The sequence below is a fragment of the Cyrtonyx montezumae genome, unplaced genomic scaffold (genome assembly GCF_038088225.1).
Source record: "Cyrtonyx montezumae isolate F1298 unplaced genomic scaffold, pur_monq_1.0 scaffold_1, whole genome shotgun sequence".
NCBI classification, from domain to species: Eukaryota; Metazoa; Chordata; class Aves; order Galliformes; family Odontophoridae; genus Cyrtonyx; species Cyrtonyx montezumae.
Window position 1 is genome coordinate 24264679 of NW_027071825.1, and position 15367 is coordinate 24280045.

Below are 15367 nucleotides of genomic sequence, written 5' to 3' on the forward strand. Positions count from 1 at the left end.
TGCCTTGCCTGCAATAACGTGACAGAACGCTGCTTTCACTGTATTCCCGGAGGAAAAAGTGATGTATAAGATAAAGAAACAAGTACATGGGAAGGAGGAGGTAACTTGATACAAGCAGAGAAAATCGGCACATTCAGTAGCTGGTAGATCAGGAAAAACAGTATCAGCTATTGGTTTTCTCTGGTCTCTGTCATGCCCTTCTTTCCTCTGAAGCACAGGGCACAATTTCCTCTGGTATTAGCAGGACTTCCTTGAGCATATTTTTGCAAGGTGCAATGTGCAGCTGCAGGCTGGTCTGGTTTCTAGTGTATTTAGAACATGTGTGGAGCCTACCATGGCTGCTCTGTAGTTCTGAGCCAAGGCAGTTGCAGCTGCTTTGTTGATGCACTTACCACAAACTGCTTCCAGGCAACAGAGACATCGCCATAGAATGGGCTGGAAGGGACCCAAAGCCCACCCCCAGCCCCACCCCTGCTGTGTGCTGGCTGCCTCCCAGCAGCTCAGGCTGCCCAGGGCCCATTCACGGACTGGGGCACCTCCAGGGATGGGGCACCTCTAACATCTGACTTGAATTTTCCCTCTTTCAGTCTAAAGTCATTCGCATTCATCCAGTGATTATCAGACCGTGTTCAAAGGCAGTCCTCTCCTCCTTGTAGGCTCCCTTCAAGTTCTAGAAGGCCGCAATGAGGTCTCCCTGGAGCTCTGTCATCTCCAGGCTGAACGAACTCGGCTCCCTCAGTTTCCTCCACAGAAGAGGTGTTCCGGCCCTTTATCATCCTCTTGGCCCTCCTACAATCCCATTCCAAAAGCTCTGCATCTTTCTTGTGCTGTGGGCCCCAGCCTGGACACAGTACTCCAAGATAGGGTCTCGTGAGGGCAGAGCAGAAGGAGACAATCCCCTCCCTGCTGCCACCCCTCTGTTGATTCAGCCCAGGATAACACTGGCCATCCAGGCAGCACGCACACACCGCTGTCCTCCTCTGCAGGGCTGCTCTCGAGGAGTTCCTCTCCCAGTCTGCATAAACGTCTGGGATTGCCTCAAACCAACTGCAACACTTTGCTCTTGGCCTTGTTGAACCTCATTAGGGCCCACTTTTCGAGCCTGTCCAGGCCCCTCTGGATGGCATCTCTTCCTTCTACAAGCTTGCGTTGTCTTCGGCACACTCGTAGCATCCATGTGTTACTGCACATTCCTGACAAAAGTAAAGCTTTACACACTTGCAATCAGGAATTTAAGTTTACTGGAGAGACAAAGTCAGGAGAGTAAGAGGTTTAGTGAAAATGAATTCCATCTCGTAGGAAAAGATGAACAGTGACACAACACAGAAGGCTGTGTAACGTGTGCTTACTGTGCTGCTTTTTTACTGACGCCCTTTCTGCACTGAAAGAAACAAGAGGATGTGCTCACAAAACGCCATGGGCAGAAACCTTTTAGCTCTCGAGTGGACAGGCCATAAGATCAAGTACTCTCCTGCGCTCTGTTAACACGGTTGTTGGGTGCAAAACCAAAACATATTGGTTTGGCAGTATCACGTGAGCTCTACTTTCTCAAGCTCAGGATAAAAGAAAAGGGGTGGCAGGTCGGCACGGGAAAAGCAACAGCAGAGTTTGTTCTTAGTCCTGTGCAAACAAATCGGTGGAGAGTTCTGGCTGAAGACCCAAGTGGAAAAAGAGGAGTGAAAACAGCCTATTGTTGGCACCTGAACTTACATAAGGAGGACTGAGGGTTCTCACTGTGTATTAAAAAAGGTCTTGAAAGGTGCAGGAAGCGCTGCTGTACACCCACATGTGGTGCTTCTGCCTAGGTGTACGTTTAAGATTCTCCCACAGAGCACAGATAGAATACACAAGACAAAGTTGGCAATTTGAAAGGGACACAAGAAGAGAAGCAAACATCTAAACATCCCTTTAACTTGATCTGAAACCAAGTCATTTTTCATAAATGTGAAGCTCCTGTGCTTATTTACTGAAAGTGAAGATCTGCTGTAAATGTCAGTAGCTGGAGCAACTGTCCTGTAACAAATCCTATTATAAATCGTTAGGAAACAGAATCACGGAATCCTTAACAGCAGATGAAAGTGGGAAATAAGATGCAGTTGCTGGTGGAGGTCGACGATCCATCCAGTCCCCTTGATTCTTGGCTGTACAGTCGCTGACTCACCATGCTTCTCAGGCCCCTCCAGAACATGAGCTGCTCACGCTGCTGTGCCCGTGACGGGGCTCAACTTTGCTAGAGCCAGGAATTATCAGGAACTGGGTCCAGTGTGATAAACCAGGGACACATCCAGAATAGTCAGGCAGAGATTAAACCCGGCAAAATAGCCTGGTGCTTGCTCAGCGTCTTCAGGAGAAACAAAATGCTGATTAGCTAGCTCACTTGGCTCCAGGTTTTAGAGCCACCTGTAAAGGGAGGCAGCTATTGGGACAGCCTTTGCTGGAGAAGCTGGTGAGCAGCAAACGCTCATTCCTCAGAACCAGAACCCCTGCACTGCTGGGTCAGTCAGCTGTGTGCCAATACCGGACATCAGGTGTGTTCACTCCTCTTGAAGTCACTAAAAACATGCATCTGTCTTGGTAAGAACTGTGAAAAGCTGTTTTCACTTGAAAATTACTTTTACTTGAAGGAAGAAACTAGGGAAGGGCTTGTGCTCAAAGTTTAAATGCAAATAACAAAAGACAAAGGAACTTTTCATCTTCTTTAACGAGAAAATATTACATTTTATTTTTAACAGTCTTTGTCTTAAGCAGCAAAACAACATGGAGAATCAGTCAGCTCCTGTAGTCAGTTACATGGAAGTGTCTGCACTCTGCAAGGGTTGTATAACTGCAAGATTCACCTACCTGAAGAAACAAAGCATTTTCAGTTGTCAATTCTATAGAAGTTTCTACTATATCTGAACCTACCAACTAGTTTTGATTTTTCTCAGGACATCACTGTGTTGTGCTATTTGAATACATTTCAAATAAAACACAGGAAACTCCAGAAATGGATCCCCTACTCTGAGCTGCACCAAGTTACTAGCAGATGGGTTGCAGGCCTTTACAGACCTGTATACCCAGTAAAGACCTTGCATTCATGTTCCTGCAGAATGCATGACCTTAAGCACAAGTTGAAGGCTGACTAGGGGGCACAGGAAAGCTATTCAAGTAGTTCATATTTTATAGAAATTTTAATAAAAGAAAGAAGACATTATCTCCTTTGTTGTTTTTTTTTTTTTAGTTCAAAGATTCTCTGATAGCAGCAGCATTACAGTATGGATTTGGCAGCAATGCCACCAAGGCTGCCTTAATCCCAAAGCATGGTATGCTGCAAGCTTCACAGTTACTCCCAGCTTTCAGCTGGAATTTTATTATCATGCACATCCGAGAACAAAATAAAATTAAACATGTTATTTATCAAGCCAAAACTGCCAGAGTGCTATTCATCTCTGATGTCTGGGTCTGCATGCAAATTGCAGACCAGCCTGTCTGAACTTCCAGCTTAATCCATCTAAAGTACTTTGGATGCCTTCAACTGGAAGTTGGAGCTCCCACTTAGGAAACTTCCTTTCCAGGTGTGACTCAAAGAAATTAGGAGCAAATGTCTTCAATCTGTACACAGGCATAATGGCTGAACTATTAACTCTCTCCCGGATCCAAGCACAGGACTCTTTTTGCACACACTATGAACAGAATCAAGAGCACTAGGATAAGCAGGTCCTACACCCACATGTTTTAATTACATACATTCCACATTAAACCCCTATGGAAAAAGCCTGTGTTGGAAACCTTCCACTGATGGGCAACTAGAAGACCACACAACCCAAGACCTGAAGTAACTTGTGCATGCGCGTGTGTGGAATCAATTTCAGGTATAATTAAGTGAAGCACGGTGTTAATGACGACTCATATTCCCAAGCAGAACCTTCACCATCATTACAGCCAATAAAGATGTTAATCATCCTGCAACACAAGCCAACAAGTAACCTTCCAAAACTAGTACATAGACAGACATGCTCTGTCCTACAACAGCTGTAGCATTTCGTTTCTAACCTCTGCCCAGTGGCACATGCACTCGTTAGTTACATCAAGTGCTGCAGGAGCAGAAGTCATACTCATTGCTTAGCTTTGAGGAAATGCTTAACTTCAGGTACCATCTGGCAGCTTGGCTGTCTTGTACTAAGGAAGTATCATGCCCCACATCATCTCATGGAAATCTTCCTTCTATAACCAGAAGATTTTTGCAGCCTTTCAGTTGAACCTGGTTAGCAATCAGGTCCATTATGTTTCTCAGTATCTCTGACTCCAACAAAAACAATATTACTTCAAAATAAAACCATAACCAAAACCGTTCAAAAATAAATTGAATATAAAAACATTCTCCAAAGAAAAAGTTCACTCTCCTTTCAGTCAACTGTTCCAGTGCAAATTCATGCCTTAAACCTCTGTGGTGTGCACATCCTCCAACCAAATCCAGTAGGTCTGAACTGAATTCACTCAAGTCTCCTCACTTCATTGTTAACGGACCTGGATTTTTGTTTCACTCTGATTTGACAACAGTGTGCTCTCTAAAATTAAACGCCTTCTATCATATCAAGATCTCTTGCATACTTTGCATTCCATAAACGATCAAATCTGATATATATAATCATGTCATACTTCAATCTGAGGAACAGTATCTGACATGGATGCTGTTTTTTATCCACTCACCAATATATGATCCACTCTGTCTCGTTTCTTCCGCCCAAATTTCATCATCTTCTGCCAGTCTGTTTTGTTATTAGGCTCTTTCTTCAGACTGAAAAGCTTCAGTATTTCAGCTGCAATGAAGTTCTACAGAACAGAAAAGATGAGTTTTAATAATATTTGAGCTATGAAAAGTATACTAAGTCAGATACTAGAAAGCATAGCAAGCCTGTGTTTAGCCAAAGGACATAAAATGGTTCAAGAAAGTTACAAAGTCTTTGAGGCAGACTTACACAGGCAGAAGTTATTAAATTAAATAGTGAAAAAAAAAAAACCCAACCCAAAATGACACCCACTCCTGCGACAAGAGTCTTGAGAGCAAGAACTTGCAATTAAACAGTAAACAGCAGATTATGAATATTCATTTTGGAGGAAGATATAAAAAAAAAACAAACCAACCTAGAGTGGAGTTTGGTGCCCTCATCCTGTCCCCCTGCTCTCCTCTGCAACATGCTTTTGGAAGTCTTCAAATCTTCTCAACTAAGAAGTTGATCTAGATACTATTTCGAACTTCTCTAGAGAACTTATGTGCTTTATCTTCAGCAATTTAATCAAAATACAGTAAAAAAAATCCTCCACAAAGCAGTAGTATTCACTGATGTCCTGATGGGCTGCACTGAAGTTCTGTCAGATACTTCAAGAGAGAGTCTCTTCCTAACAGGTGGCCCTACAAATTCAACTTTGTCCTTGTCTGGCTCTGCCTTTTTGAGGTTTTGTCATTTTCATGAGCACTACTACCAGCAACAGGAGACTTCATCAGGTTTGTCAAACACAGCAATATTCTCACCAGTCACATTTTGGATTAATCTGGGCAACTCCCCTCTGTCCTCAGTGAGGTTGGCAGAGGTGCATCTCAGTAAAACAAAAACAAAACAGTAGTAATCCAGCTCATCCCATTTGGCCCAACCCCACAGTTGGATCCAAGCCATTATACCCAAAATACAACGTTCCACTGACATCTGCTGAAGCAGCAGTCTGACAGCATACCAGCTTTGTAAGACTAAGGACACCCTGTCAGTTGAGGACAGTAGTTTAAAAGCAGCTAGCATCACCCAGGAAGACTGGAAGGCAGATCTGTTGAATGAAACAGACCATTCTGACAAACTCTTACAGGTCTGTAATCTCATTTCTCTTCTCAACACATCTTTTATGGTACACACCCCTTATGACCTTTCAACTTTCAGGCAATCAGCAGTACAGTATCTTGCATCTCATCTTCCCTGCATGAAAAGGACTTCTTCCTACCTTGATCTCATCCAAATCATTTGGATCCTTCACTCGGCGGAAGTAAGCAGACGCAATCCTACACGGTTTCATCCAAACAGGCTGATTTAGATTAGGGTCCTCGGCAAAGATTTCCCCAAAGATCTCTCTTGTTAAATCATATACCACCTTAACGGAGAAGAAATAAGAATTAAAGCTTCTGTACTTCACAGTAACAATTCAAAGGACAAAAATAAAGCACCTAAAGACTGTACCTTTTTATAGACCAGCTTGTTTATTGAGTCAGTGTCCTGCTCTTTGACGGTGCTGCTAAACTCAGTGTGAAGGCTGAAGCTTTGAAGATCATGACCCAGCTCTTTCAGCTTCCAGAGTTCTTCAGTTGCTGCATGCACCATACTTTCCACCTCAACTGCAGTATGAGGGACTGCCAAAAGCTCCTCACATGGCTTTGGTGGAACTTTCTGTGGCTCTACCTTGGGCAGCACTGCTGGCTCCTCAGCTTGCTTCTGCTGCACCTTATGGGAACTCAGGCCATAGTCCTCATCAAACCAGTCTTGTTCATCTCCCAGCACACTCAGGAACTCGCGATTGAGCTCCAGCTCTGCCAGCCTCTTGGCAAGCTCCTCCTGACCACTGGCACCAAACACTGGGCTCTCCTGTGAATTGCAGGAGAGTAAATTTACACAAGAACGCGATGCTGCTTTTATCAGATATTCAGCTTGGATTTTCAGATGCTTTAGTGATAGGCTATACGTGCACCACTACTCTTAAATTCTCTCAACAATAACGAACAACTCACGGGGAAGTCAGAGATGCTTCAACTGAAATACCTGGGTCTTCTATCATCCCTGATGAATGTTTTCAGAGGGCTCCCACCGAGCTTAAAAGGCTGCGTTCCTGGCCCACTGTCTGTCTTAACGTTCAACTGTTTATGAAAGACTGAGTAGTTTAAAAAGTGATAATGTGACACACAACTTTTTACTTCATTTACCAGCACTCTCAGATCTACATTAACAGCCTAAAAGCTTTTAGCAGATGATGGCTGTTCTAGTGACTGAGCAGGGCTCACAGTGGCAAAATAAGCTGAAGCTTTCTGCGATAATATATTGAGACAGGTTTACTAGGATCTTCAACAGAGGCCAAGTCCTAAATCTGTTTCATTAATGGTTGTTCTAAGGAAGCTTGAACTTCCACTGCTCATGATATATTAATTCTGCAGATAGAGCAGTCTGACAATTTAATGATCTCTACAACAACTAATTTTTTTACAGGATGATTACTTCGTATCAAGAATAGAGAAAGGTAAGTTTACAGTATTCTGACATTTTTAGAGTAAAGACTGAAGGTACTGAGGGTAGCAACTAAATGAAATTGAACACACAAGCAGGATGCAATCTTAATGAAGTGTTTTTTCACTTCCATGTGCCAAAACTTGTCTTTAAGCCCACGGGGCTACTAAAGTGAATCGTGAACCAGGAAACATCAGAACATGCATTACAAAGACATACTATTGCCACATCAGTGAACAGAACCTGTGAGAAAAACTGGTGCCACACTGCCATTCTTCATATTCAATCATCAAAGGGATCATCAACTCTCAAAATCAGAGCAACATGTCTGTTACTTACCGGTCTGGGGCACATGTCTGGAGAAGAAAGCTCTTCTCTGTCATCTTCAAAGTCTGAACTTAGAAAAAGATTGTTGAGTCCATCAGGAATCTGCTCTTCTATCTGCTGGAATGGGGTACTGCATCGCTCCTTCGCATCACAGAACTCCTGGTTGCTGAGCTGGATTTTCTCATTCCTGATCTTCTTTATTTGCTGTAACTGGTGGACTGTATCTTTCACAAAATCTTGAAGCAGGCTGTCTGTGAGCAAACTGGCCTTTTCCAGTTGGTTTTTGGACCTCTCTTCCTCTCTAAATGGTATCCTAAGCTGAGCTTCTAATTGGTTCTTTTCCTTTGTCAGCAAATCCAGAAGTGGAGTTGCAGGCTTCTCCACAACTCCAGGAGAGAGATCATCTAATTTTTCACAGCATTCTTCCCCCAGTGTTTTCTGCCTCTCCAAATTTTCAGAAAAGAAATCTGAGATGTCATCCAACTGAACAGCAGAAATGTTATCTTTGACATCAGAAATGGGAGGAGCAAGGTTGGTCTCCTCTTTTACAGCATGCTTTAAATAAGACACCACAGATTGTTCTTGGGCAAAGGATTCAGAAATCTTTATGTTATTTGCTTTGGAAAATGAGACCTCATCAATGCTTTTTCCAGATGAGACTTCTGAAATAACTGTGTCTCCAGGAGCTTTATCTTGAGAAGAGGTGTCTGTTGCATCTCTGTTCTGGCTTTCACCTTCCTTGCTAGTTTTGGAAGTTCCTTCTTTCTGCTCCTCTTTATGTTCCTTCTCCAGTCTGTCACTAAAGAATGAGTCTTCATCCTTAGCTGCATCTAAATGGCTATCAATACTCTCTGCAATGTGAGAGATTTTACTGGGAGGAGCAAAAATCCCATGTTTTTCTTTGCAGTCAAAATATTTAATACCATCATGAGTTCCGTTATTGTTCCCTTCAGGCTTATCCAGCTCCACACCAGCCCAAAACCCTTTGGCAAACTTGGTCACACCTTTGAATCGCAACGTTCCAGGTTGGACTTTACTTACAAGTACTCTATCATCTACCCTGAAGTTTGGCAAACTATCAGTTTCTTCTGTTACTGAAGCAAAGGGCCACGGTGGCGACTGAACGGTGGCCTGATCTTTCTCCACATCTCTGCACTCAGTATCTTTTGTAAGTTCTGTTGGAGACTTAAGTTCTAATAACCTCTCTGAATGCACATTGCCAGAGGGAGAGAGAGACGTATCGCTGATGCACTCACTGATTTCACCATCACTGCCCAGGCTGGTGGATCTGCTACTGTTGGTTTGTGTGAGCTGTGACTGCTCTTTCAGTGACTGAGTGTCCTCTTTAGAAGAGAGAAGAGATGCTTCAAAATCCTCTTTGTAAACTTCTACAGCAAGTGCTTCTTCAATTGATGGCTGTTTCCTGGAGGAGGATCCTTCAAAGTCTTCAACATATGATGACTCCTTTCCACTAAACAGATGCTCTGAAAGTGGATAATCTTTTCCCTCTGGTGATTTGCTCAGTTTGTGAGAAGATTCTTCTATGCTTGGGACATTTACTGCATCTTTGTCTGTCAGCCTCTGTTCTAAGACTTCTTTCCCACCATGAAGGCTTTCCACAGTTGAACAAAAAGGTTCCTTTAAAGAGAGTTCACTGTTGTAATGGAGGATTTTCTTCGGAAGGATACCCAGTGATCTCTCCTGTTCTTCATCTAATGCCAACAAGACGTCAGAATGCTCTAGAGGCTTAACATGAGAATCTTCAAGCTCCTTTTCCTCTGATTTTACATATTCCAAGTTTTCCAATATCTCAGACTTATGACTGAGGACAGCCTCCTCAATGGATATATCTTCCACAATGCTTATTGACCCATGGGATATCCTGCTAAGGTCTTTTATTTCTTTGAGAGGAGACAATGAGGACACATTCTCTAGGGAATCACCAAATCCTCCTTTGCAAATATTTGGTGGCATTAAAACCAAGGAAAATGTTCCAGGTTCTTCTGCATGAACATCTGTCACAGCCTCCTTCTTGGTGTGCACAGACACAGATCTCTCAGTTTTTGATGACACAGCATCTTGAAGGAAAATAGAAAGTGAATAACAACATGTGGTACATCCCACATTATCTTAGAGAAGACTGCAACCACGGGCAACACATCTAAACATCAATGTTTCCACCCTAAAAGATGGTTTCTTGGAAACAGGGATTTCTAGCTGGACAATGCATATAGGCAACATTCATCCAGTTCCAGGGTCCTAATACATTTTTCCCCAGTTCTATTCCTGTACTGCCATTTTATAACACCTTACAATACTGAGTGCACAGTAAGGGCTCAGCAATGTGATCTAATAGAAGGTATTCCTGCCCATGGCAGGGATATTGGAACTAAACAATTTTTAAAGGCTCCTTCCAACCCAGACCGTTCTACAGTTCTATAAAAACAACAAAGATTTGAATTGCATACAGCAACTATCTAATGACAGCAAAACATTGAAAAGTATCTCAAAGAAACCTGTTCTTAAACATCTACTTCTCAAGCCTTCATTAGTTTGGTTTCCTTATTTTCCTCAAGTGATAGAGGAACAGGAAACAAAGCAAAAGGAAAAAAGCTGTCACATAATTTTAGTTTTATAAAAACTTCAACAAGAATAAAACTAAATACTGAATATTTGGAGAAAGAGCAAAAGCAGAAGCCTTCTAAGTAGAAATGATGAAGCATGAACAATGACAAAAAAATTAGTTATTTATAGTGTACAACTAATGTAACAATATATGCAGTAAAATAAAGTGGTTTTACTTTTTAAAAGGGACAGCATCTCCCATCAACCATTTTTATTTTTCACTAGATAATTCCTTTAAAACATGGAACTCAAATACTGTAGGGTTTCAAAATTGGGTGAGCAGGGAAGCAAGTTGGGGAGCCATAATTAAAGGAATTCTACCCTCAAAATATTTCTACAAGTAAAACACGGAGAAGTGAAAATATAGCTTCATCACTAGCTTGCACATTCTCTTAGAACCCCTTTGAGAAGGAAAACATTAAAGAAGTTTAAAGGAGTCAGGCTTCAAGATCTTCACCTGTAGTACTGATTTCTCCAGTTACATACCTCTGTGCTCTGCAATGGATTCCAAAGATGCTCTTGATCGCTCTGATTCAGTCAGAGATTTCCAGTTTTTGGCTGTCTCTGGCCTACATTTGAAAAATCAAATTGAGTGAACTGAGAGCATTCGGGGTTTTTTGGTTGTTGTTTTTAACAAATAAAAACAGAAATACAAGTATCTATTAACACAATACTGAAACCAAACTTATTTTAAGAAGAAAAAATGCACTAAAACTGCACCATCTGCTGGAGAAAATGAAACACTTAAAATATTGTAGTAATAGCGCAGAAGTCAGGTGAATAATCCCCCTTTTAAAACATAAGATCCAAACCAAGTTTAAGTTGAATAGTTTGCCTAAGTAATCCAAACAATCATTTTGCAAATTCTTGCTCAGTCAAGAAATGTTACCCAGAAAGAACTTGAAAACAAGGCCTGAGAGGCTGGGCAGGACAGAAATGAGATACGATCCCAGAGACAGTGCATCATAACTGCTTTGGGCCTGATGTGGTAAGCACATGTGTCAGCAGTGCACTGCCACAGTCCAGCACTTTAAAGAAGAGCACTGAGGAAGTGCTTTCCTTGCACAAACAATTTCTGCTCTAACAGCATTCTATTGGCTTCAGAATAATCTCGGGAAGAAGAAATCCCATTTACCTATGGAGTGGTGGTGCCTTGATCTTAGGTTTTTCAGCAGTAGCAGAGGATGGAGTTTTAATCTGAGGTTTGGCTGTGGGTGATGCCTCCAGATCTCGGCTCAGCTCTGCTTCGGTCTTCTTGATGAACTCATCATATGACTGAGCAAGAGAAAAAGTTGTGGCTGTTAAGGTACTAAACCATAACTGTAAACAAAACTTACTTAAGCAAATAATGTTCAGCCTCAAACACTTAAGGACACTCAGTTTCTATGTAAAGCAATCTCTTTAACTTCCTAAAGCTCAGCAGCTGTAAATCCCAGAAGATAATACTTCACTTTCAAAGACAAATTACATGAGCAACACTCTTAAATCCAAGCTGGGATACTAATGTGCACAAACTTACACAATCCCCCACCCGAATACTGTCCAAAACCTCTTACACACATTTTAAAGCACGTGGCTTTGCCTCCAAGGCACTGCTTCATTACTGAAAACACTTAAATAGCCAAAACACAGTCTTATCTCCATTGCAGTAACACATCTTTCATAGCTGCTGATACAATAGTTAGCCAACAATATCTGTATTACAATGATTTGTTCACAGCTAACAGTCTTGGCTTTCACTTTGCCTTTCTTCTACTATTCCTAACCTCCAGTTGCTTGATCAGACTGGCCTCCTGGGCTTTCAGTCTCTCCTTTTGCCTCTTTTTCTGTTCCTTTTTCAGCTGGCAAACCACAGACTTCCGTTTCCGAAGTTCATCCTTCAGGGCTCTGATTCGTCCTTCGATATCACTCTGATCAGAAGTTGTTTCTGAAAAAGTTCAGTTTTAGCCTTTAAATAACTTGCCTATCACAAAACAGTTCCACGTAAAGCAATGAACAGCAAAGATAAAATGTTATCCAAGTGAAACACTGAAGAACTTATGTTAATTTCAGTGCTGCAAAACCTGAACTGGAATCTTAGATCCTCATGTATAACACAGGAAACTGCTCTACTGAAGGTGCTAGAAAATAAGTTCTCTGTACTACCTAGTCAGCTAGTGGGAACAGCACATTTTGCTAATCAAGTTCATTTCACAAGACAACAAACAATCGGGAAGGACTTCTGCAACAGCCAGCAAATACAAACTACTGTTTTCTTTTTCCACTAACAGCTGCTAGTAGCATCTACAGAATTAAAAAAAAAAAGGCATGAAAAGAATGGCATCTCACTTACTAATCACAAGTACTTCATGATACCACCGTACTAAACTCCTCCTGAAGGCTAAGTGACTGCTATGTAATTATAGCTTTTATTGATCAACTCATTAAAGAAAAAACTGTGCATGCTCTCATCTTTGATGAGCTTGTCTTCGTGTGCATCAGGGCACAGCAATGACATCATTACTACTCAATAGCTTGGAAGATCTGCCACTTTTCCGAGGCACGATTTATTATGAAACCAGCACTTTCTTGATGGAATTCCCCCTTTTTTACATCTGTCACTTTCATTTGACATCTAAGACTTTATTTTCATGACTAATGTTGCCTGTTACGCTATTCACAATGGCTTTCCTACGTGGTTCTTCAGTCAGAACTTGAACATAAGTTTATCAACTTGCTGAATGCTTCACTGGGCTGCAAACTGCCCTCCAGAATGCCAATAGCAATAACACAGTGCAAGTATCTAGGTATTATGCATTCATTTCTATATCCAGCAGAGTATCTGCTTTAAAATTATTACTACTGCACTTACATATTAACAAAAAAATGGCAGAAAGGATTAGATTATTAAGCTTGCTACATCAAGCACTGTGAAGACAGAGATTTATGTACGCAAGTGAAGCTATCTGTCAGTCAAACAACAGCCAGGACATAGAACAGAAAGAACTATTTCATTTTTCTTCCACTAAAAACTTATATTCACTCAAGGAATCAAAAGAAAAAAAATACTATGCAGGAAAATGCTACTTCATTTGCTAATAAGGAGTATGTTTGTGATGCTGTTAACAACTACACTGTGGAATATAAGATTATTCAGAGATTTAAAGCAGAGAAATGTTCAAAACAATCTTCACAGATCAATGGAGCTTATGATGGTGACTCCACAGATTATGGTTGCTCACGAAGTCTACATGACTAACAGACTGCAAGAGCACATTAGGGAAAGGACTGCACTCTGCCAGTTCACTTTGTATATTCTCTCTCTTAAGTATTCACTGGTAGCCCACTTGGATATTGGGTTAGAAGTCTTGATAGGAGTCTGTATGGTAGATCTTGTACTTAACATCTCAAAACACAACCTCAGGCCCCATTTTACAGCATGCAATTCAAGCTCTCCTCAACAACAACAACACCAAAAACAAAACCCAAAAGTTAAAAAAAAGACTTATTTTCTTAAGTGCTTGCATATGGTACGAATTTCTACAGTTAGTGACAAACATTACTAGACTTCTTTCCCCAGGTCCCATGAGTATACACTGTGCTAGTGAGACTTAGGACATGAGGAAGCAAGAAATACTTGTTGTGTCAGGCTCATTTGTGAAAACTAACATGAACAACTTTCTTCTGATAATCCACTGTCCTGCCTGTTGACGAAGTTATTCTGCATGTGTCATGAAATGTCCAAGTGCCATGCATATGCCAGTGTAGGTCCAGTGGGCTCACTTGTACTGCCATGAGAAACAGGGCTATGTGTCTTCAAAGGCCAGGCTGTGTTCAGAAGAACAATCATGTTTATATGCTGAACCATATTCTGCTTTCTTAAAATATGAGGAGTGAAGAAGTGGTGCTTATTAAAAGCACAACTCATCTTGGTGTATTAAAATTCTGAACACCTTAACTACTGACTCCTCTTCACAACTGTTTGCAGGAATCTGAACAAATATATATGGGCCTCCTTATGCTGAAATGATCAAACAATATCATGGGAAAATATTCCCAACAGAACATCAAAACCCAGCATTTTGCAGGAATTTGCCTGCTTTCCCATATCTAGGTCTGCTTTGAAAACTTACTTATTAAAATGACTAGCTTTGAAACAGTAATTTAAATCCAAGCAAATATTATGCTTACCTGACTGTGTCATAGATAAAGACTCATCAGACCAACTGTGAGATATCTGATGAGACTTCACAGGAGAACGGAGCTGTCCTCCAGTTCTATGGCTGCCTTTGCTGGAATCTTGCCTCGATACAGATAAGCTGCTTTTGGGAGGAGACTAGGAGAGAAGAAAAAGACAAATGAGTAACTGCATGGAAAGCTCACTCTCAAAGTAACAGATCACTGCCATCAGGAGCTAGTTACAAGGAGAGACTGGCATGACTACAGAACACCTCATAAGCAATGGCACCTACCCAAGCTGTCTTAAGACAACTTTAGTTTGTCAAAATAATAATAGCACAAAAATAGCAACAGTAGCAATAAAAGACTGTTTACTTTAAAGCTGGACTTAACAAACGTGCTCAGACTGCTCCCTTACTACTTAAGGGAACTGACAAGGCTGCAACTCAGAGGGTTCAATATATCTGTATTCACAAGTGACAATCAAGGGCATCAGAACACCTTTTAAATATACCTGTGAATCCAAAAGGATCATTTCATGTAAAAGGTGAGCGATGCCATTCTAAATCACTAAAGGAGAGCAGTGTCACTCTGTAGCCACACAAACAATTCTAAGAGCAACAACTACTACTCCAAAATGCTGCTTACTGCTTCAGTATTATGCTACAAACCTTTCACACATCTCAATTGCAACCCCTGGTGCACATTAGATATTTTACCTCATTATATTCTCAGAAAAATTTACAAGAAGGAATTATCTGAAATAGAAGCCTACAGGAGCAGTTCTTTTTCTGCCTTCACAGCAAATGCATTTTTTTGCCTCTCTGATACAGTGCAAGGCAAAGTTATCAAATCTACCAACCAAGCAGGAGTAACTACTGGAACAGAACAGTAAGGCTGAATTAACTAGAAAGCAGTCATAATCTGAAACTCAAGGGACTGTACCAGATTACAGCTATGCTTCCTCATCCTATAGCTATACTTCTGGAAACATGCAAATAAAGCAAGGCAGAAGAACA

The 15367-nt window shown here is 41.3% G+C and overlaps 1 protein-coding gene across 1 annotated transcript in view; it reads right to left on the reverse strand.

Moving 5' to 3' along the window:
* The window catches only part of CEP350 (centrosomal protein 350), a 61283-nt gene that overhangs the window by 4449 nt on the left and 41467 nt on the right, over positions 1-15367 (reverse strand). The window contains exons 30-37 of the mRNA XM_065744977.1: positions 14361-14505; positions 11957-12117; positions 11326-11465; positions 10677-10759; positions 7578-9643; positions 6204-6605; positions 5971-6117; positions 4690-4812 (exon numbers count right to left, since the gene is read on the reverse strand). Coding sequence (XP_065601049.1) covers positions 4690-4812; positions 5971-6117; positions 6204-6605; positions 7578-9643; positions 10677-10759; positions 11326-11465; positions 11957-12117; positions 14361-14505 — 3267 coding nt within the window. The remainder of the gene's footprint in view (positions 1-4689; positions 4813-5970; positions 6118-6203; positions 6606-7577; positions 9644-10676; positions 10760-11325; positions 11466-11956; positions 12118-14360; positions 14506-15367) is intronic.